We start from the raw sequence: 22,248 nt of genomic DNA, 5'->3' as shown, positions 1-22,248 counted from the left end.
ACAGTTAGAGTTGTCAGTGATTTTGGGGGGCATTTACCTTGAAATGTGGCCCCTTTCTATTTGGAAGACAATTCATTTGTTGTTGTTTTATGGGCCTGGATAAAACGTTAATTCCCCCTCAAACGTTTAGTACATCTTAAAATCTCTGAGCTATGTCCAGTTGAGCTATCTATTTTTGGTAAAGATTTTTTCTCAACTGTTTCCGGAACAGACTTTGTGTCTCTGTGCATGCACACACACAGTGTGTGTTGGGCCAGGGGTGAAGGTTGCAATGAAGTCATAGCATATGGCAGCTCCTAATCAAATTTGGCTGATTTCAAAAAAACCTAATCACACTTGAATCTGGGTAATATGTCATGAGAGACTGAGATGAATCCTTCACGCTTGAAGCTAGGATGGGAAGTTGAAAAAACATCCTACAAGAAGATAGTGTCCAATCGTTGCTGTACCATTTCCAAACAACAACGTCCATTTAGTCACCAATTGAGGAAAAGGGCTAGCAAAGCCAGGGCAAGTCAGGTTAAATGTTATACCCTGTACTGTATAAAGTCCCCAAAAGGTCACCAAAAAGAAGAAATGTTCATTTTAAAACTAAAGTATTTATTAAGCAAGTAAAATTAAACAGTTTAATTTCATTGTAAGCAGTCATCTCCCAGGAGAAAATGTGAGAAGGAGAGAGATTAAAGGCTTGGTGTGTGGGTGTGTTTGTGTGTGGGTATGTAATTCTTCAAGATAATCTGAGCTTGGAGAGAGAGAGAGAAATGGAATAAAACATTGCAGGATAATGTAGAAAAAGAAGAAAAGGGAACCATTGCCACGAGAGCCCAATTTTATGGGCTCAACATTTTTGCCAGCTGGCCTGGCAGTTTCAAAGTTGTTTGCTTTCCAAGTATTTATTCTAAAAAACTAATAAGCTAAACATTCATTAAAGACATTTAAAACATTAATTCTTTATTAATTTATTACCAGGGATGGGATTCAAATTTTTTAACAACCGATTCTGTGGGTGTGGCTTAGTTGGAGGGCATCGCTTGGTGGTCATGTGACTGGCTGGGTGTGGCCAACTCAACATCACTCACATCAAGGCACGCATCTCCTCGCCTGGCCTCTCATGACTGTGGGGATGCTGCAACAGTCATAAGTGTGAAAAACGGTCATAAGTCACTTTTTTCAGTACCGTTGTAACTTTGAATGGTCACTCCACACAAGCAAAGTACCAGCAAAGGAGGAAAAGAAAACTCCAGATACGTTCCTGAGACAGGAAGTCTAGTCCTGCCAAGAATGTAATAACGGTTAACGGAGAGGCAGTTTCTGTAAGCAACACCAGAATGTTTCCTTCCTGTGTTCTTTACAGGATTAGGCCAGTAATTTCTTCTAACAACTGGTTCTCCGAACTGCTTAGAATGTTAACAACCGGTTCTAGCGAATAGGTGCGAACCTGTAGAATCCCACCCCTGTTTATTACCCAACATTGTTTCAAACAGCATTTCACTACATATCAGAATTTGTAATTTCTTTCGGCATAATATGCAGATGTCATAAAAAAAAGTTAGATCTGTTTTTTCACAGTAAATAATATAGCCCCAATAGTTGCACAAAATATGAATACTAAGGCAAATATGCTAATTTGAATCATACTAATTTGCATTTTCTAATTCAGCAGTTTCCATATTTCTTGAAGGATTCCAAATTTTGTTATTGTGTTCTGTCTGGTTTTTTGGAGGAGAAAAAAAAAAGATACAAGTCTTAAGAATGAATAAACCTTAGAGGTGCAAGAACAGGCTCAGAAAGTGGAATCAAAGCCCCATAGAGAAAGTTGTAAGAGAGAAAAGAAACACAAGGTCCCTTTTAAGAGAAAGGGACCTTTAAAGCCAATGTGAGTGTGCACTTTTTTGTTCCCTACGGGTCAATGGAGGACGATTCTCAGTCCTATGGGTCCTAAATAATCCATCGTTCAACAAAAGACAGGTAGTCAAATCCTTTGGAGAGGTAGATCTTGACATTTCAGGTTTCTCGTGGACACTGAATCAGTAATGTAATGAGATTATGGTGAAAGATGAAAGTTGATTACATTGGAATGGAAAGATTTGGCATTTAAGAAGCATTTAAGACTCTAGGGAGATTCTTAAGATGCTTCAATACTAATCTGTTTCAAATAACTAGAGGTTGCTGTGGGAAAACTTGGCAACAGTTTTCCCACAGAGATGAACTCAAGTGTACAGTGTACAGCAGCTAGATCAATTTCAGCTATATTCGGTTGTGGATTGAGGTGTCCAAGTCTGTCAAGCTCCGGAGCAGCTCTGAAGCTAGCATGCACATAGTCATAACTAGTGAAATCTGTCTCTTGACTGTAGGAAGCCGATGTCATTTTCTTTTCTTTATTTATTTGTTAAATTTATTCATTGCATATCTCACCACGGGGCTATTCTAGGTACTCTCACCATGGGGCTACTCTAGGTGTTTTACAGCAATGAAAAGGAAGACATGAAAAGAGCCTAAACAAAACAGAAGTAAAATAATAGAACAATAAAACAAGCTATGGAAAAGAAAACAAGAAAACAGCAACAGGATAAGAAAGAGATGGAAGGGTGGAGAGCAGAGAGCAAGTAGGAGAGGGGAGCCCGCCATCAATCCAGCAGCCACCTTCTGCATGGAATTCCCCATTGGGTCCCCGTTTGAGTGACATTGCTGAGAGGCGGGCTTATTAGGACAGCTCAAATGGTAGATATTTTTCATTCTCATCATGCCTCAGTGTCTTGCTTTCCAGCAATCAGCAATTGGATAAATCAGTCTACTCAAAATATATTGGGTCTATCAACTCAGTACATCTGAAGCATATCTGTTAGGAGAAGACAGATGTAAATCTTTATTGCTGTAGATATTATGTTTCTTTAGGAGCATATTTTGTAACTGTTAAATGCACCATGAGCCTATGACCTATCTGCTCCTTTGCTTTATTTCCCTGTCTCTTAATCAGATTTCCTTTGCTTTTAAAGGCTAGATATTGAAGTGGAGTAACTACTACATAAACTTGGAATTAATTCCCTCTAATGTGTCATCCAGGATTTCATTTCAATTGTTTCATTAACTGATAGCTGGTTTCCATACATGAACTGGCCAGACTTTCTTCCCTCTGTCCCTAGTTAGCCTTCTTAATTGTCTCTGAGTAAAGGATTGTATCACAGAATGTCAGTGTGACCCAGACTCTAGACAGATAAAGTCAATATTGGCCAGTATCAATGGGCCTTATTGTTGGTTATTTGTGTGCATATCCTGGTTTCTTCTTTCTGCTCCAGTATGTGGAAATGGAGAAAGAGCCATTACTTCCATGTTTAGGGTAATTTTGAGTAAGTAAAGTTTTTAAAATCCATAGCCAATCTCTACTAATTTTAATTTTGAGAAATTACAAGTGCAAACTTAATAGACTTTTCTAGATTTCAAAGAAAGAAAGAAAGAAAGAAAGAAAGAAAGAAAGAAAGAAAGAAAGAAAGAAAGAAAGAAGGAAGGAAGGAAGGAAGGAAGGAAGAAAGAAAGAAAGAAAGAAAGAAAGAAAGAAGAAAGAAAGAAAGAAAGAAAGAAAGAAAGAAAGAAAGAAAAGAAAGAAACTTTCCATACCTTTGAGAACTGTCTTGAGCATTTTGAATTATTTTATAATCTACATTCATGTAAGCACTGCTAAATGTTGTTCTAAAGAAAAATGTGTAACTGAATTTTTCAATATTCTACTTTGAAGCGTCAACTTGCAAGCTTACTTTTTGACCTTGGATGTACCACTTCAGCTCTGCAGCTCTTCAAAAAGCTTGAAATGTGGGAAGATGCTGTTATCTGTTATGAAAGAACAGGCCAGCATGGGAAGGTAAAGTACTTTCACTCTGATTACTGTTTTTAATGTTTTTAACATGCTGTACCTTTTGTACCTATATGGTTTTCTTCCCATCAACATCTACCACTTCAAAACTATCTAAAGTTGTATATGATACATTTAATATGTTATATATATATATATATATACTGCAAATAATGCAGTAGCATTTAAGTCAAAAAAGATGATCAAAGAAAATGAAGGGGCGGGGGAGAGAGAAACAAAGACAGTTTTTAAAAATTAAATCTCTTGATTTTGAGGGAACCAAAACTGAATGTAGCTACATGTTTTACATTAGTCTTCAAGAAAAAAAAATGTAATTAACTTGGTGATAAGTAGGATTCCATGACAAGAGACATTCTTGAGAAAATGAGCAGAAATTGGGTGGGAGTTCCTAAAAAAAGGAGACACTAAAAGCAAAGGAGGGCTGGGAGCAAATGAAGCCAATGAGGATTCATTAAAAAAAAAATACACACGCACACACACTGGAGGCTTGAAGATCAGAAAGGATGTACATAGGCGATGAAAAAGGGGAAATCTTGTCAAGGAAAATGGTGGAAGGGCTAGATTTGTAGAGCGGCTTTTAGAAATTTGCTTTGGAATGCTAAGAACAAAACTACTTTCTTCAAATACATTTAAATATAAGAAAAAAGAAGCAAAGGAAGTAATGTCTGCTCAGTGAACATTTGAATATGGCAGTAAATTTGAAAATGGCAATAAATTCCAGGAAAAAAGTAGGAGCACTGAAATTCTATTTTTGCTCAGTCTCAAAAGGGGATACCATCAAACAAATTTAAGAGCAGGTTGGAGTACCAGGATCCTAATGTCAGCTTGATAGAAACACAGTCAGGGTTCCTAACTCCAGGAAAAGGGGATTTGCCTCCTAGCTTACTGAAGAAGCTTACTAATGATTTCCCCAACCTTCTATTCACTGTCTTTGAAAAATCTAGATAATGAGATACCAGATGGCTAGAGAAGGAATAATGTTTCTCCTCCTTTAAGGGAGAGAAAAAAAGAAGGATCTGGAAGCCTCAGTCCAGGGCTGAACAAAGTATTTAAAATGCAAACATCACAATTAATGCCAAGATAAGCAAAGCACTCCTTCACAGAGCATTAAAAGCACTATGTTGTTTGGAAGGCCATGGCTGTGTGTGTCTGTGCATGTGCTTCATTTCTCTCATGGGCCCCATTAAATATTCTTTTCTGCATTGATCAGCCTCCACCTTAAAATACTGTGTCTAATTCTGAACCCCAGTCAAATTCAGATGGATACTAAAAAAGACAACATAAAGAATCAGGACATAGAGAACTAAGTTTTAAAAGACAGTTTGGAAGAATTCAGAAAAGGCACTGGAGGGGATAATATTATAGCCCATTTCAAATGTTGGGGGAGGGCAGGGAATCCCACAGAATAAAGGCAAGGCCTGTCCTCTGTTGTTCCAGATCACAGAACATAGAATAGGTCGTGGGAAATAGGTTCTGGGTGAATGGCAGGTATAGCTTCCTAATGCAGAACCAGTTCAAGGGAAGTAACAGATTCTTCTTTGTTCAGAAGTAGAGAGCTGTCTCTCAGGGTTGCTTTAAATGGAGCACTGAACAAGGCACGAATCATTTAATTGGCCCCATCCAGTTCTGTGATTCTCTAGGTCAAGGCAAAGAAATGGAGAACTAAGGGAGAAGAGAGAGCTACATGAACATTCTGATACGATTCCTCAAAATAATTTGATGGATTGCGGGGAGGGGTGTAAATCATTTCCAGATTGGTTTGCTGGTGTTGTCTTGCTATTTTTCTCTAATATTATCCCTTATTTTCCACTTAATTCTGTACTTTCATCTGAATTATCTTTGGTCATCAGTGTTTCGTTAGCAAACTGTATGTTTTGATAGGATATCCCATGTTAGACCTATATTCAGAATTAGATGGCTAATGGCCCATGGTGGCGCAGTGGTTAGAATGCAGTACTGCACGCTATTTCTGCTGATTGCTGCCAGCAGTTTGGCAGTTCGATTCTCACTGGCTCAACCTTCCATCTTTCTAAAGTCAGTAAAATGAGGAGCCAGATTGTTGTTGGGAGGAATATGTTGACTCTGTAAACCACTTAGAGAAGGCTTTAAAGCTTTGTGAAGCTTTGTGAAGCAGTGTATAAGTTTAAGTTCTATTGCTATTAAACAAATCATAATTCTAGGTCATGATAATTTCAATTTCTCACCAACATTGAATTATATTACTGCCATTATCAAGATATGTGAAGGAGGCTGGTACTGATATTAATCCATAGTAACCTCAGCTATGCTATATTTTTAAAGATGCTTAGAGAGTTAATATTTTAAACAAGTGTTTTTATTGCACAGCTGTAAACTCATAGGTTTTTTTTTAAACAAATTCTCTGCAAGAATTAGAAGCTCAAGATATATATTTGCAATATTTCCAAGTTTCCTATAGAAAGGAACAGTGAAATGAAAAAGGCAGTCTGGATATGAAAAATGCTCCAGTCTAATTGCTCCCAATGGACTGTTGATTCAAATTCCATTTCTAAACAGTGCTATGGTTGGAAGGCGTACCATTGAACAGAAGTGCTCCATGTTATCCCTGGTATTTGGTCGGAGTTAGACCATGCTCTGGCTGCCACATTAATCTCAAAACCACTTTCAAATGTTTAGTGTGGGCTGCCAAACAGAGCGCTTCCTCCAGCATCTTTTACCAACCTTCTAGACTGTTCTGGGTGAGAAATTAACAAATATTTAGGATGTAACATCCTGACTGTTGCATACCACCAAAACAAGAAATCCAAATTCTTTGATCTTTAAAACATTATAGAAAAATACATCCCATCCCATCCCAACAGTCCCCAAATGCAGGAATCGTAGACTGTTTGGAAATCAAACAGGATGTCATAGGCACCCATCCAATGTCATCTATATCCACCCAGTTTGCTTTACAAACAACTAGGTATGTGGAGCAACAAAGTGTGTATTTTCATACTTCAGACATCGGGTAATTCTTGTTGGTTTTAAGAACATACTTATTAACAGCCACAAGTCTGCCTAACATACTGTAGCCATTATTTGCAATTCCTAAGTATGGTAATTACAAACCAAAGAATCCATGTCAATGCAAAATTATGGTGTTCTTTCATCAAAAAGTTTGTGAAAGGGTTAAAATGGCAACATAAAAATCATATCAACCTGAAGGCCATGTATTTCCTACTTCTTAAGAATTCTTTTTATTTGGATAAATTCAATAAGTACTGCTTAGAAATAGAAATGGCTGAAGTAGAGGCCTGGAGGCAGTGGCAGCTGGATGAGATGATCGATGGCCCGATGATTCTATAGCCCCATGTCCTGTCCTGCTCATTCACACGTATACATACACACAAACAAATAAACAAGCAAACACACACACACACACACACGATGTGAAGTCTTTATTGAAGCTTCGCCAGCCCCAGATGCTATCCCCCAGGATTCACCCTACACAGGAACCAGCACAAAAACCAATGAGTCCAATCCTCGAGCCTGAGTACACAGAGCAAATCCTTAAAGTCACCCCCTAGTTCAGAGTCTCAAGCCAAGTCCACGGTCGGAGCACAAATCACGGAACCAAAGTCCAAGTTTGAGAAGTAAAGTCCAAGTCTAGTCACAGAGACAAGATTCCAAACACAAGAGGCACGATCAGACGCATGGCAAGAAATGGATGAATTGTTTCCAGCATCGCTTTGCTCAACATGCTGATAAATAGCGAGGAATGGCTGCCTCTTTGTGAGTAGCCTCTCCAGCCTCCATGGCACCTCAGTCCTGGATGCCCTGGGATACAGTGAGGAAGGCAGTTCCTCCTCATTCCCGCTGACCAGCTATACAGCTGTGCCCCTTCTCTGCCTTTTGCTTCTGGCTAGGTGGTGGGGATCGGAATGGGCCAAAAATGGGGCACACGAAGGCCAAAAATTGGGTGTGCAGAGGCTGAAAACGGGATGCAGAGGCCGAAAATGGGGCGTGCGGAGACAGCAATAGGCAATGGTGATCCCTGCAGCCTGAAACAGCTGATCGTCGGGAGGCCAATCCAACCAACAATCAGCTGCTTGTGCTAATCAGGCTGTGCTGAAGCTGACCAGGCTGTTCACTGTTTGCTGCAAGGAGGCAAATTCCTGGGAGGCAGAGGCAGATTCCCCCCCCCCCCCCTTGTTTTCCTCCCCAAAAGCTAGGTGTGTCTTATACTCCGAAGCGTCTTACGGTAAATGTATATGGGAATAATTGTGCTTAGTTACCTTCTTTTATATCACTCAACAAGTCAAGCTTAGCAAGGTTTTAAGCCACTTGAGAATATGTTCCTGTGTTGTATTGAACAAATATATTACCAAAGAATGACTATTTCTCTTGCCAAATAATCTTGTAAATTTCCTCTTCTTTCTGGTTAGGCTAGCTCTGTTCTTTCATCACCTTCTATTTGGCAATGCCAAGACAGAGAATGACATTTTCTCAATCCCTGTTAGTTGTACCACTGAGCTATGTCCTATTTTCTTTCCTTTGGAATATAATAATGAATTCACTGCAGCTTTAGTTCCAGGTCAGCTTAGAAAATGTAGTTTTGTGAATCTGAACATAAAACGTTATTACGGTGTTGGCTGGCTCTTCTAAAATACACTGACCTAAATTTGAAAGTATTTTGCAAAGATGGGATAAAGAAGCAGTTCCCAGTGCACTTTTTACTTCTGAAATGTTTATTTACAGTGCAGACTATGGCTCTGAAGCAGAAGAGAAAACAACAAGAAAAAAAAAAGAGTATCTGTAGGTTTTTAAATTCTTCACAGTACTAGCATGCGGGGGTTTCTTTCTTTCTGATTGCAAAGGTTAATAATTCTTCCTGATAAGTAAGTCTGGTGCAGATTGTGCAGTTTTCATTTTTAATAATCCTTCTGTTTATTTTATAAGCTTTGCATCCCATTCTCTGCTTGTTTTTCTTCCATAGTTGTTTTAGTTGCAAAATGTATTTTAGGGCCAGCATATTGCTGAAACCATCTTATTATTAAGGGACAATATAACAAAGTTACAGATATTATTATGAATTTAAAGCTAATACGAAATACTGTTGATACCTGCTAAGGGAGAGGAAGTCACGTATCTGAAGATGCTGCCCCAATTCCTCCTAGTAAAACTCTTGTAAGTTATTTTATTTGTAGTTTCAGTTCTGTGCTTGATTAGATTTTCAATAGTGACTTTTGAAAATGGAACAATCACTAAACAGTGGCAGCAACCTCAAATGGATGCTAGGAGGGCTAAGTTAAGCACTGTCTTTGCAACAATTTCTGGCATTTTCAACCTAAGATCTTGCAGAACATTGAAACAAATTACATTTATGGCTAACAGCAGAACACTAGCAGTGCCTGGATTCTAGGTTCCTCCTTCCATTTCTTCTTTCATTCCCTATTTTCTTTTTTTCCCCATAGGCAGAAGAAATTTTAAGGCAGGAGTTAGAGAAGAAAGAAACAGTAGGATTATACTGCCTGCTTGGAGATGTTCTTAAAGACCATTCATATTATGACAAAGCTTGGGAACTGTCTAACCACCGCAGTGCCAGAGCTCAGCGCTCAAAGGGCCTCCTTTACCTTCGCAACCGGAATTTCAAAGAATGCATAGAGTGCTTTGAGCATTCTGTAAAGATTAACCCAATGCAGGTAAGCAACTTCAGCTCCTTAAAACAATTTGTAACTTGGTTTCGTAAATACTCTGCCTGATAACTGAAGTGCCATAAGACAGCATTTCTTTGGTCATGGAGTTCAGGTGTCATACATTTTGTAAATAAAAAAACATAAGTGCCAGGATCATTGCCCCCTTTTCAGTAGATAACATCCTCAAAATTTCTGGTGAAAAAATTAAATTTTGATGCTGTTCCTTCAGTTCAAAGTTTGCCGTTCTCTTGCACTGTAGTAGCTGAAGATCTTTTATTTCCTCAGTGTCCCTTGGGGGACCATTTAGGAAAAGGCAGCCTCTAGTTCTGCCGTCTTCCCCTGTACCTTCTTGAGAGCGAGAGACAGTTATGCCTTGACAGGATTTTAAAACTGAAAAGACAGAAAAGTATGTTGAGAATACAGCTGCCATTTGCCTTTGTGGGCAGATATTCTAAACAGGGGAGGCAAGGAATGTTTCAGGTCCCATCCCCTAAGGAGATACATCTGGTGGTGGCTCCCTCCCTTTGGAACATCATCCTTCCGGAAATTAAATTGGCCCCCACTCTGACACCCTTTCAGAAGGCTCTGGAGATGTGGTTCTGCTTTTAAGATAAAATGTGGAACATCTTGCATAAAACGATGGAATAAATAGTTTAGTCATGGATGATTAATAACTTTGATAAATATATAAACATATGTTAGTTTGACAACGTGAAGATTGATATAAATTGTGAGTAAATGACTACAAAAGTATAGCACAAAAGATACGTAACCAACTGACACACTGTATGTATATAAGATGGCAGAGGATTTTATGTTTTTATGTTTTTGTATGTGTATGTTTGTGTTTAAAAATAAAAAAAAAATATCTAAAAAAAAAAAGATGTGGTTCTGCCAGTGGATCTGGAGAATGCAGAGTGGGATAGAGCCCATTAAATGGCTGGTGTGTGTGTTGTTGCCAAGGGTGAGGGGATGGGAGGGGGTTACTTTATTATTTTAATTTCTTTTAAATTGTGTTTTTATTTCCTGTAAACTTCCTTGACTCACTGTAAGTGGCATACAAAAATTTAAATAAATAAATAAACAAACAAACAAAGCTGTTAGGTGGCAATATATTAAGAAAGAAAGAAAGAAAGAAAGAAAGAAAGAAAGAAAGAAAGAAAGAAAGAAAGAAAGAAAGAAAGAAAGAAAGAAAGAAAGAAAGAAAGAAAGAAAGAAAGAAAGAAAGAAAGAAAGAAAGAAAGCTGTTAATGCCATCTTCTGAAAGTAGCTCCCAGTTTGAAAAACAGGAACAGGAATTTTGGGAGAAAGTCTTAATTAATGGTTCTATCTTTATGAGGATCTTAGTATTAAGCCAGTTTTTTTCACAAACACATTAAAATGCTTGCTTTGGGAAGAGGATTTTATTAGAAATAACATCTCATGCTAGCTATTGAAATTCAGGGAAACAGAACCCTTTCTCTAAAAGTTGTGATTATGAAAGGCCTCTGGTTTTTCACAGCTCTGAGTGATTTACCAGATCCCATTCCATAATTGCTGCCGGAAGTTATGGCTTCTCTCACTCTTGATATTCTTCTGCAATTTTCTCTCTGTTGGCCCTCTCTAAGGCCTCCTTCTGAAATGTGCAAAGATAACTTAAACACATTTCCTGCAGTTCTGTGGCATACCCTTTTTATCATGGGAAAAACGCCCATATTTCTATAAAATTACTCTAATCCTGCCTCTTCTAAGAAGATAAAAAGTTCAAAAGAAGAGCATTGTCCTTTAATCTGGATTCCATTTCCAAATAAAACAGCCTGAGAAAAATCAGTTGTCTGTTTCGTGATTAAGGTGATTGAAGCAAACTCCCTTCTGATGGATGCTGAGATCAGGTCATGAATTTAAAAAGGGGTATAAATCTGCAAGGAGCTAGAACCACTTCAAATCCTATATTGTAGAATGGGATGAAATCTACAGATGTTATTGTATTTCAGTTTACATCAGTCCTACCTGGCATGGCTAGTAATCTGGGATGATGCATTCCATATATGACCTGATCCTTTAAAAAGAACAGTTAGGTGGTTCCATGGAGTGATTAAATCATCAGTGATACCCATACCCAGGGGTGGGCTGCTGGGAGTTCACAGAGGTTCGGGAGAGCCTCTAGCTAAGATTCTGTGCAGTTCGGAGAACCCCCAAATCCCACTCCTGATTGACCCTGTCCACCCTGCCGCTCCCCTCCCAGGAGTCCCCACACGGCCCGTTTTGGATGCAGGTAAGTGCAGGGTACATGCAGCAGCTCGGGGAGGGGGAAAATGGGCCTTTCAGAAGTTCGAGAAGGCCAGAAATGGGCCCGTTTCCAGCTTCCAGAGAGCCTCTAGAGCCCAGGGAGGCCATTTTTGCCCTCGAGAAAAGCCTCTGGAGGCCTGGGAGGGCAAAAACGCACACACACACCCGTGGTGCAGGAGGCCAACTAGGCCACGCCCACCCTGGCCATGCCAACCCAGCAACCGGGCAGAGAACCCATTGCTAAATTTTTTGAAGCCCACCCCTGCCTATACCTACACACACACACACACACACACACACACACACTCAGTGGTATAATTTTGTACATCTTAAGAAATTTATTTTCAACTTCACATTACTATCTGCAAAAATAAGGTGCAGACAACCTAGGGGCATCAGTCCAATTCCATGTAAAAATGACCAAGAATTATTTTAGGATTTCAGTGTTAAATTTCTTTTTTTTTTAAACAAATTTTATTGATTTTAAAGACAAACAAATCATCATTAACCATTACATACTTGAACCTTTTTCCATTATAAATTTTACAAGTCAAATAAAACCTTATTTTATACAATATAATTCTATTTTAAACCATTTCCATATGAGCATACAAATACCTCTTATCCAGTTTCTCTTTACTTCTCTTTACTCTTATTCAATTTCACTATTATTATTTCATCTATTTCTTTCTGACTTGGTTACCATTATTCTCATTCTATATTTCTGCAAGGTTTTATTAATTCTCCCAAAAACATAAACACACAACACACAAACATATAAAAAATCTTTTAGGAAAGTAACTTGGCCCCAGGTACCTCTCTCTACATGGACTTCAATTATATTCATACTCATCTTACATATCATTACCTATTTTATTTACCATTCTATGTCTTCTATATTAGCTTCTCCACACATTTCACTCCTCTTAATTCTATCTTATTTAATCCATCTTAATTTGAGTCATTATATTTGTATCTTTTGTCCATTCTTTATTATCCCTTTGTCTCATTCCTTATAATAATAAAAAAAAAAGAATTTCTCCTGAAATCACTAATCAGAGTATGATGCCTTTCTATCTTCCTCCTAAATTAATTAGATTAACATTTAAAATAACACCTAATACCCAATCTGATTCTGCTTGGTACATTCTATCTACTAATTTATTTATTTTTTAATAAGAGAAAAATAATAAATGCAAAATGATTAAGTACATAGTTAAATAATAGATCTAAATATTGAATCTTATAACATTCCCATTGCCTTTTCCAAAGACAAATGCTACAATAATAATTTTATAATAACATCAATACCATAGTCATATTAAACTTTTTAATTGAAACTCAATATTCTAAACATTCCCTTTAATATTTTATTAAATTTTAAAATCAATCATTACTAAACATTTCAACATTTTAATCTCTTATTAACTCTTAAACCATTCTAATTTTCTATTTCTAATACAAATGCTACAATACCATCTTATGTACCTTGCAAAATCTTTTTAAAGAAATTATACTTTACCCTTTGTCCCTAAAAAGATTCCTCTTTTCCCATCTAATTTCAAAACTTTGTGGCTATTCTCTCACCTTTTCCCTTTCTTTCTTCTCCCACCAAACCTTTCTACCCCCTTCTCCTAGCCTCTGCCTTACTGGCTTCCCTTCTCTGTTGTGTTCCTTTTTCTTTTGTTTACTATCATTATATTGATTTTGCTCCTTATTTTTCTCTTTCTTGAGTGTTTTTTAAATCTTAAGTCCTTCATTTTCCTTCCTTTCTTTCTTCCTTCTTTCTTAGTTAAATTTTGAAATTCATTAAAGATGGCTTCTTCTTCTTCTGCTGCTGCCTCCATCTGTTGTAATGTTTGTTGATAGGTAGCAAGCGCCATTTCTAAAAAAAGGAAGGCTTCTTTTACACCATCTTTGTCATCTTTTTTTGTTTGCTCATATTCTTTTCTCAGTTCCTCAACAGAAAAAGCCATTATAAATCTTTTCTTTTCTTTCCCCTCTTTCTTCTTGCAACAACCAAGATATTTCAAAAAATAGAACAATCCCAAAGTCATCAATCAATCCAAGCCAAGACAAAGTTCTCACTTTCTCTTCCTGGGGTAGTATCAGTCAAAAAAAGAAAGTCCAAATCTGTATCTTAAAGCCTTATTGCAATACATTTCAGTCTTCAGGTCCTTAAGGCATCTCCTCCAACAAAATCTTAACATATAAATATATTTTTTGTCCTCTCCCTTCCCACTTATCACATAAAGCCAGTTTTTACCTGAAAAAGACAGGTTTCTCAGTATCCACTTATTGATTCCGTAGGGAAGGAGAGTAAACTTTCCTTTCAGCACCTCAAAATTGCCGCTTGTTTTCTCTTCTGGAAGGTATCACTCAAAAAACCATAATTTCCAGGAATTATGTTAAATATGTCTTAGAGTCCTGGGTCAACCAAGAAAAACTTTTACTTAAAAAAAACTTTCTCCTCTTCCTCCTGCGCATTCTTACCCAGCTGCCGGCTTCTTTGTGGCGGCCATTACGGACCGCCGCTGCACCGTCTTGGGAAAAGGGGGTTCTGCTGGCCGGGGAGGGGGTCTGCAACACCCCCAAACCCCTCTCCAAATCCCCCCTATCTTCAGCCGCCCCTGCAGGGCAGCCTTAGCTCCAAACCCATCCGGATCGGAGCACCAAAAACGGCTAGCGCAGCAGGGATCGCGCAGTATCGCGAATCCCTGCCGCTCGCGAAGCCGACAAACCGGAAGTCTCCAGTGTTAAATTTCTTGATGTGAAAAGATAACCTAGCTTTACAATGTGGAAACTATAAGAAGCCATGACTTAAAAAGCTGACATAGCCAGTAGGAAGATGAAAAGAGGGATGAAGAGGGAAGTGGCTAACACACACTTGGCTTAGATTTAAGATTTATTCTAGAGAGTATACTAGGAATTTCTGCTTTATTTCTGTATGACTTCCAATAGATAGTAAACAGTCTTTTTTTAAATTCTAAGTAGGTTCACAATAATGACAAGATGTTCTAAATTAAATTGCTTTCCCTAAAAGTGTTAGTGCCATTAAAGTTCTGGTTTTTTAGGACAAACTTCTGGAACCAGAGCACTTTTAATTTTAAATGCATGTCTTTGCATTTGACTCAAGAAGCATCTAGATATTCTAGAAAAAGAACAAAGTAGATCGGACTAACCTGAAATCTGCCTCTTCCTGGTTTATTAGACCCCAGTTGTTATAACGGAACCAGGCCATTCTGCATATAAAATGTTAGGCTTTTCATTATATAACTTGAAATTGAATATATATGTAATGTTCCCTTCTGGGGAACCCAGCTCTGCATCTAGAAATTATGCTTCAAATAAGGTTTTTTTGTCCAATGGGGAAATCCATATTAAGTCATTCTCGAGGAATGAGGAAATGCATGGGGTGTCTTTTTATTGGACCTATTTGTGCCCAAGTATGTAACTTTGGATAATTATTTAGTGAGGGAGATGTTAGGTTGGGAAATGCTTCTTTGATCCACTTTGTTTTATTTTTCTTTCAGTTGGGGGTGTGGTTTTCCTTAGGCTGTGCCTATTTAGCATTGGAAAACTACGAAGGTGCTTCCCGGGCTTTTCAGCGCTGTGTAATGTTGGAACCTGATGTAAGTAAGTGAAGGAAAAGCAACACTTAGGTGTGCTTTGATTAAAAGTTGAACCTGATGTAAGTAAATGAATGAAAAGCAACACTTAGGTATGCTTTTATTATCATTTCCTACATTTTATGGAGTATATAAAATTGGTGGATCTCTCTATGAGTTTATGTTTGAGAATCAGAAAAAGGTTCATTGCAGGGGGGAAAAAGCAGCCATTAACAGCCATGGAGGAATTGTTATAGAGATAGTACTTGACTCACAACCATTCATTTAGTGACCATTTGAAGTTACAATGACAGTGAAAATAGTGACTTATGACCACTTTTTCACACTTACAATCATTGCAGCATCCCTGTGGTTACTTCTGATGCTTGGCAACTGGCTCATGTTTATGATGTTTGCAGTCTCATGGGGTCATTAAGTTTTGCAACTTTCGGACCGACAGAGTCAGTGGGGAAGCCAGATTCACTTAACAGGTGTTACTAATTTAACAACTGCAATGTTTCACTTAAGAGCTGTGGCAAGAAAGTTTGTAAAATGGGGCAAATCTCACTTTCGGGCTCAATTGTGGTCATAAGTCGAGGACTATCTGTAGAGACCAGTTGAGTTCTTCAGATCTCACTGCACCTACCCAACTGCATAGTGCATATATGTTACAAAGTGTCCTAATTATGTTATGTGCCCTAATTATGTGCAGATGTACTGTATATGCATGTACATATGTCACAATGCACCAGTTATACACGTACATATATGTAATGGGCAAATTTAAAAGTGCCAAATGCTCACAGGGTAGCCAAAACCTTTAAAAACTGTTCTCATATGGGATTTTGTCCATTAAAACTGAAAAACATATCGTATTTTTCGGATTATAAGATACAATTAGTTTTAGAGGAGGGAAACAAGAAAAAAAATCTGTCTCTGCCTCCCAGCAATTTTCCACCTTGCAGTAAACAACAAACAGCTGGTCATCTTCAGCACAGCCTGATTTAGCACGAGCAGCTGATTGGCGGTTGAATTGGCCTCCCGGAATACCGCCCATCAGCTGTCACCAGGCTGTGGCAATCGCTGCGCCCATTGCCGCTGCCTATCGCTGCCTCCGCACGCCCCATTTTCACCCTCCGCATGTCCTATTTTTGCCCTCCGCGCATCCCGTTTTAGGCCTGTTCCAGGCAGCAGGGATCACCACCGCCATTTGATGGCAATAGACGGCAGTGGAGGTGATCACCGCCGCCTGGAATGGGCCAAAAATGGGACATGCGGAGGCTGAAAATGGGGCATGTGAAGGCCGAAAATGGGACATGCAGAGGCTGAAAATGGGGCGTGCGGAGGCAACAATAAACAGCGGCAGTGGGTGGCAGTGATTCCCGGAGCCTGGAACAGCTGATGGGCGGTATTCCGGGTAAAAAGACTTCCCAAAATCATTATTTGAGAAACAAAAATAAAATATTCTGTGGCCACATTGCCATTGTTTATTCTTCTATTCTGTCTGCTCTTCTATCTGCATCTGTTGCTTGCATCAGAACCTCCTTCAGGGTACTTGAGCTTTGCATATCCTAACAGGTGTCAGTGATATATGTTTGAAACTCTCCTCTTATAAATGGTTGATTTGCGCACATTTGATGATATAAATTCAATATTTGTGCTTGTATAAATATTGGCTAGTAGCACAGCATTGCTTGTGGAGAAAAGTGTGTTTATGTATTTGCTTTTAAATGTTTATCCCTTCTGTGACAGTTTAATGCTAACATTTTTGTGTGTATTTTGACTGTAGAATGCAGAGGCTTGGAACAATCTATCTACTGCATATATCAGATTGAAACAGAAGTAAGTGCATCAAAGTGGTTTTGTAATTCTTCTTTCCAAAGTAAACAGCCCTGGTTTCCTCTAACTCTGGCCTTTCCGGAATAACATTCAGCTTCTGAACATACTGCCTTCAGGATCCCCTTTATCACCACAAACCCAAGCTCTCTCATTTGGCCTCCCACCATAAATATCATTAGAATGTCAGAGATTATATCATGAAAAAAAAAACTTTTGGAAAGAAAGGCAACTCTTTAGATCTCACCACGCTCACAAATGTTACAGTAAAAAAATTATTGCACAGTGTACAGTTAATTAAGATTTCAGGTTCACAGTGAAACTGGTAATGGGAGGTCTATCTGTACCCGGCATATGTTTTTTACATACGTATATGCACATATGTACATAGATCACACACATACAATACAACTAGAAATTGGTTATGGGTGGTAACTGTGGGGATTCTAGTGCAACAAATCTGGAAAAAAGGCCAGGAAGCAAAGTATTATAGAAGCACTCACATCCGGGACTGTACCCCATATAGCAGGGATGTCAAACTCTCGGCCCACAAGCTGGATGCGTCACGCACTGGCCATGCCCACACCCAGTTTAGCGAAGGGGGAAAAAGTCCTGATACATCACATGACACTGCCATGACACCGTGAGTTTGACACCCCTGCCATATAGTATCTTCCAGATTTATTGCACTAGAATTCCCATAGTTCCAACCCATAACCAATTTGGAAGTTATGTTTTGTCATATCAGCACATCAACATTACAACATTATCATTATCATTGCAGGTAGTCCTTGACTTACAATCACAATTGAGCCCAAAATTTCTGTTACTAAGCGAGACAAATATTTGAATTTTGGCCTATTTTGCAGCCTTTCTTGCTACAGTTATTAAGTGAATCACTACAGTTGTTAAGTTTTCTTGTCAGAAGGTCACAAAAGGGGAATCACATGACCCCCTAGGACACTGCAACTATCATAAATATGAACCAGTTGCCAAGGATCTGAATTTCGATAACATGACCATGGGGATGTTATGGTCATAAGTGTAAAAAACAGTCTTAAGTCACTTTTGTCGGTCCTGTTGTAACTTCGAACAGTCACTAAATGAAATGTTGTAAGTCGAGGACTTTCTGTACATTTCATGTTAGCTGATTAATCTGACTTTGCTATTGAGGTTTAATGAAGACTTCAGGGTCCTATTTTTGTTATGAAATAGTTCAAATAATGCGCAGCTGGCAAGAGGGAAGGTGACTACTGATATTTAAATGCATAGCACCATTATTATTTAAACCATAATCCTGTCCTAAAACAAGACTGTATCTTTTTTCAACAGGTGATATAGCTAATGATTTGTATTTGCAGTGTTGTTCCAACACTCATTGTGAAAATTGGCTGTTCAATATTAAGTTATCTTTTCATTTTCCTAGAAATGTACCTTACATAAATCTTACGAGTGGACTTGATATCTTAATTCTGTATGATTGTTTCATTTATGTAAAAATAATTCGGTTGGATATCTTCTTGATAAAACGGCTTTCAGTTTTTCAGAAACATAAGTCACTTGTCAAGATAATTTTTGTTGCTTAGACTGTGTTCCATTAATCTTCTGCTTAAAGAAATGCATCTTCAGAAAACAAGCTAAAGGGTATTTTTATCTTTTTTTTTCTTTACATCATGAAAAACAATTTATCAGCTTTCTCAAAAGAAACTAAAAAATGAGAAAACCAGTAAGGAGCTTACAAAGTATTGTATACACAGGAAACAAATTGCTAAGAGGGTGCATTGAACCAAAAGCCATAAATAAGTTCAAGAGGTCTTTAGACATATTTATGAAATAAGCAGACTGGAAGATGCAGTTGCCTCAGAGATTGCAAGGAACAGATAATAGATGCAAAGAGATTCCAAGATGCTCAAGTGTCCTCTTGAAACAAATGTCTTTTTCAGCAACTTTCAATGTTAATATAGAAATAGCCTAGAGAAACTTTCCAGTTAATCGCCTCTTTAAAAGTAATCATTAGATATCTTTGAACCAATGCCTGTATTTGCTCAGTCCAAACCGGTTGTGATAATCTTTGAGAATATGACTGACTTTGAGAATATGAAACATCTGATATTCAGCTCAGTTGTTAGGATAAAGGTTCATTGGCTACAGGTCCAGATTTGCAGATGCCACAAGACCATGACTCAATGACAGTTTGTTTCAAAAGACTATTACTATTTTTGTCATTGTTGCTGTTTCTTTTTTTCTGCTTTAAAAACAGTCTGTGGTTAACTTAAGGCAGCAAACATACCTAAACGTGCCTCCTATTTTCTGCATGAGGTGGGTTGGTTTGAGAGAAAGTGACTGGCTCAAAATCATCCACCTGACTTTCAGGCCTAAGGGAGGCCTAGAACTTACAGTCTCCTGGTTTGGCTAATACCAAAACCACCATAGTCAGACTAGCTCCCTATCAGTCTCAAATTCCAAGATAGCATGATTTGGGGCAGTATTTTTTTCTGGTTTTGAAAATATATTTGGTTGCTTGGTTGGTTTCCTTTTTGGCAGGAGTGAAGTGTACCTTATTAAGATTTTAAGGGCTTTAGGACAGCAAAAATGAATTGGCTCTGCTATTAGGTTTCTCTTTGCTAAGTGAGGAGAAACAAATTAAATTGATGCATAATAAACCAGGAAGTTCCAACAAGATTCATCTTAGAAAAGTTTAAACCATTGTATCATTTACTATGCATCAAAAGTGAACCCTCTGCACAGCAAAAACCATGTTTTTGTGCCTTTCTATCTCTCCCAAATTATATGGAGCATCTTGCTGAGGTGATCCTCTCTTTTGGGCTAGGAGTCTGATTTCCATTTCTTTTCAATGTCCTTCCATTTGGCAAAGGACAACTTTAATACCATGTTGTTTTCCTCTGAGGTGTTAGAACCCTTACAGCTGAAGGCAGGTGTGGATCACCTGTTCTTAATATAAATGATCCAGCCACACAAGGGAGTCCAATTATTGTGTCTTCCATTATGGACACCTTCTAAATGATTTTGTCAATATGCTTCATCAACTGTATTGGATCCCACTAGAGCAAGAGTGTCAAACTCAAGGCCCTTGGGCCAGATCTTGCCCGCAGGGTGCTTAAATCTAGCCCATGGGGCCACCTTGGAAACAGTGAAGGATCGCCCATGGTGCCTCTGCCAACTAAAACAGAGCTCAGGAAGGTCTCAGCGGCCCTCCCAGGCCCCATTTTCGACTGCAATGGCCTCCTGCATCCCTCTTCCAACTAAAATGGAGCTCTCGGGCCCTGTGCCTCCCGAGCTCCATTTTCGTGGCTGGCCATGCCCATCCCAGCCCCCCAAAGTCAAACACAACCCTGATGTGGCCCTTAAGGAAATCGAGTTTGACACCCCTGCACTAGAGGAAATATTTCTCACATCACTGTGATTATATATAAAATTCTATATAAAAGTCTCCTCCCTCCCAGTTAAGAATGGCTTTGTGGCAAAGTAAAAGAGTTTATTTCATCGCTTTTCTTTTCAATATGACAAAATGAAAAGATTCTAAATGAGCAAATGGGGAAGCCTTTAATGAAAAAAACAAAGGTGCCCATTTTATAATTAATTAATGCTTGCTATTTTTTCTTTGTTTTTATTTTTTTAAACTAGAATTAAAGCATTCCGGACTCTTCAGGAAGCTCTCAAGTGTAATTATGAGCATTGGCAGATTTGGGAAAATTACATTTTAACCAGTACAGATATTGGAGAATTTTCAGAAGCCATTAAAGCTTATCACAGGCTTATGGACTTAAAAGAAAAGTATAAAGATGTCCAGGTACAATAGCCATCCTTTTTATTCATATGTCTAATTTTAAATAATATGATTCATGACAAGGAATAATAACTTAAAGCATGTTAAATATCTTAAGTTGCCTGTTTTAGAATTTTAGAATTTCTTAGAAAGTAATTAAAAAGATAACTCTTTTTGCTGCCATAACTTTCAAGCTGTATCAAGACCTAGTAAAATGATCTTTTTCTACAGCATAAGCAGTGGATACCTTTCTCTCTTCAGTTCTGATGGGAGGAAGTAGCAGCCTTACCCAGTTTAGGCTTGCTTTCCTCAGAAAACACATACACTTGTGAGCTCTACTAACCACCTCAATTGCAAAATTTCTTTTTTCTTGTACTTTCTTTTTTACTCTCCTTAGCATTTGCCTTCTTTGGGAGGCTTTTAGCCATGTGACATGAAAATTAACAGTGTACTACCCAGGAATTCCTCTGAGCTGTCATTTCAAATGAACATAATGTCCTCAACTTCTGTCTTTGTAGCATCATGCACTTTCCCTCTCTGCCAAGAACCCCTGAAGAGGCAATGCAATGCAGTGGCTCCTGAGTAACCAGATGTGAAGTGCATGTTCTCTCTCTCTCCCTCCCTCTCTCTCTCTCTCTCTGTGTGTGTGTGTGTGTGTGTGTGAGAGAGAGAGAGAGAGAGAGAGAGAGAGAGGGATTCCGTTAAACAGTACAGGCATTGGAGGGGATGGGAGTCAGCCAAGGCAGTACTTGGTCCTCCCACCCCCATTCATCTAATGGATAGATAGCGTTCCAGCTTTGATACTGATTTTGCCTTTTCTAGTGCAAAGGCAAAACTATGTTTATGTGTGAGATGTGGGATGTTAATATTGCAGAAACAATTCTTCAGTAATATGTTGGAAAGTCAAAGGGAGGAACAATTCTGCTATCATACAATTTGATATTTTGTGATATTGATATTACCTCAAAGAGACGCATGGAATTCAGATTTCGGTTGCTGGTTGTTAGTATCCCTGGAAAATATTTTAACAATATTTAAGTGTTGTTAAATACAGCAGCTAAGGAGATAGTTCCTTTGTTTTATAATTAATATATGTTATAGTATTCATCAAGCATCTTCAGAGGAAATAATTAGATAATGCCCTTATGCAATTATAACGTCTTGTGTCATCTTCAAATAGATTACTATTTTAATACATTAATCCAGTCATTTAATATATTTATT

At 38.2% G+C, this 22,248-nt stretch overlaps 1 protein-coding gene across 1 annotated transcript in view; it reads left to right on the top strand.

The window, feature by feature from the left end:
* TTC27 (tetratricopeptide repeat domain 27) overlaps positions 1-22,248 on the top strand; it is an 89,181-nt gene that overhangs the window by 53,427 nt on the left and 13,506 nt on the right. Inside the window, exons 12-16 of the mRNA XM_026680783.2 lie at positions 3,734-3,856; positions 9,304-9,531; positions 15,327-15,425; positions 17,191-17,243; positions 20,883-21,048. Of these exons, the coding sequence (XP_026536568.1) occupies positions 3,734-3,856; positions 9,304-9,531; positions 15,327-15,425; positions 17,191-17,243; positions 20,883-21,048 (669 nt within the window). The remainder of the gene's footprint in view (positions 1-3,733; positions 3,857-9,303; positions 9,532-15,326; positions 15,426-17,190; positions 17,244-20,882; positions 21,049-22,248) is intronic.

The sequence above is a fragment of the Notechis scutatus genome, chromosome 1 (assembly GCF_049901735.1).
Source record: "Notechis scutatus isolate UNSWTSFEM ecotype Mainland chromosome 1, rNotScu1.2, whole genome shotgun sequence".
Lineage (NCBI taxonomy): Eukaryota > Metazoa > Chordata > Lepidosauria > Squamata > Elapidae > Notechis > Notechis scutatus.
The sequence above is the reverse complement of the archived record's forward strand: the minus strand, read 5'-3'. Positions and strand labels throughout refer to the sequence as shown.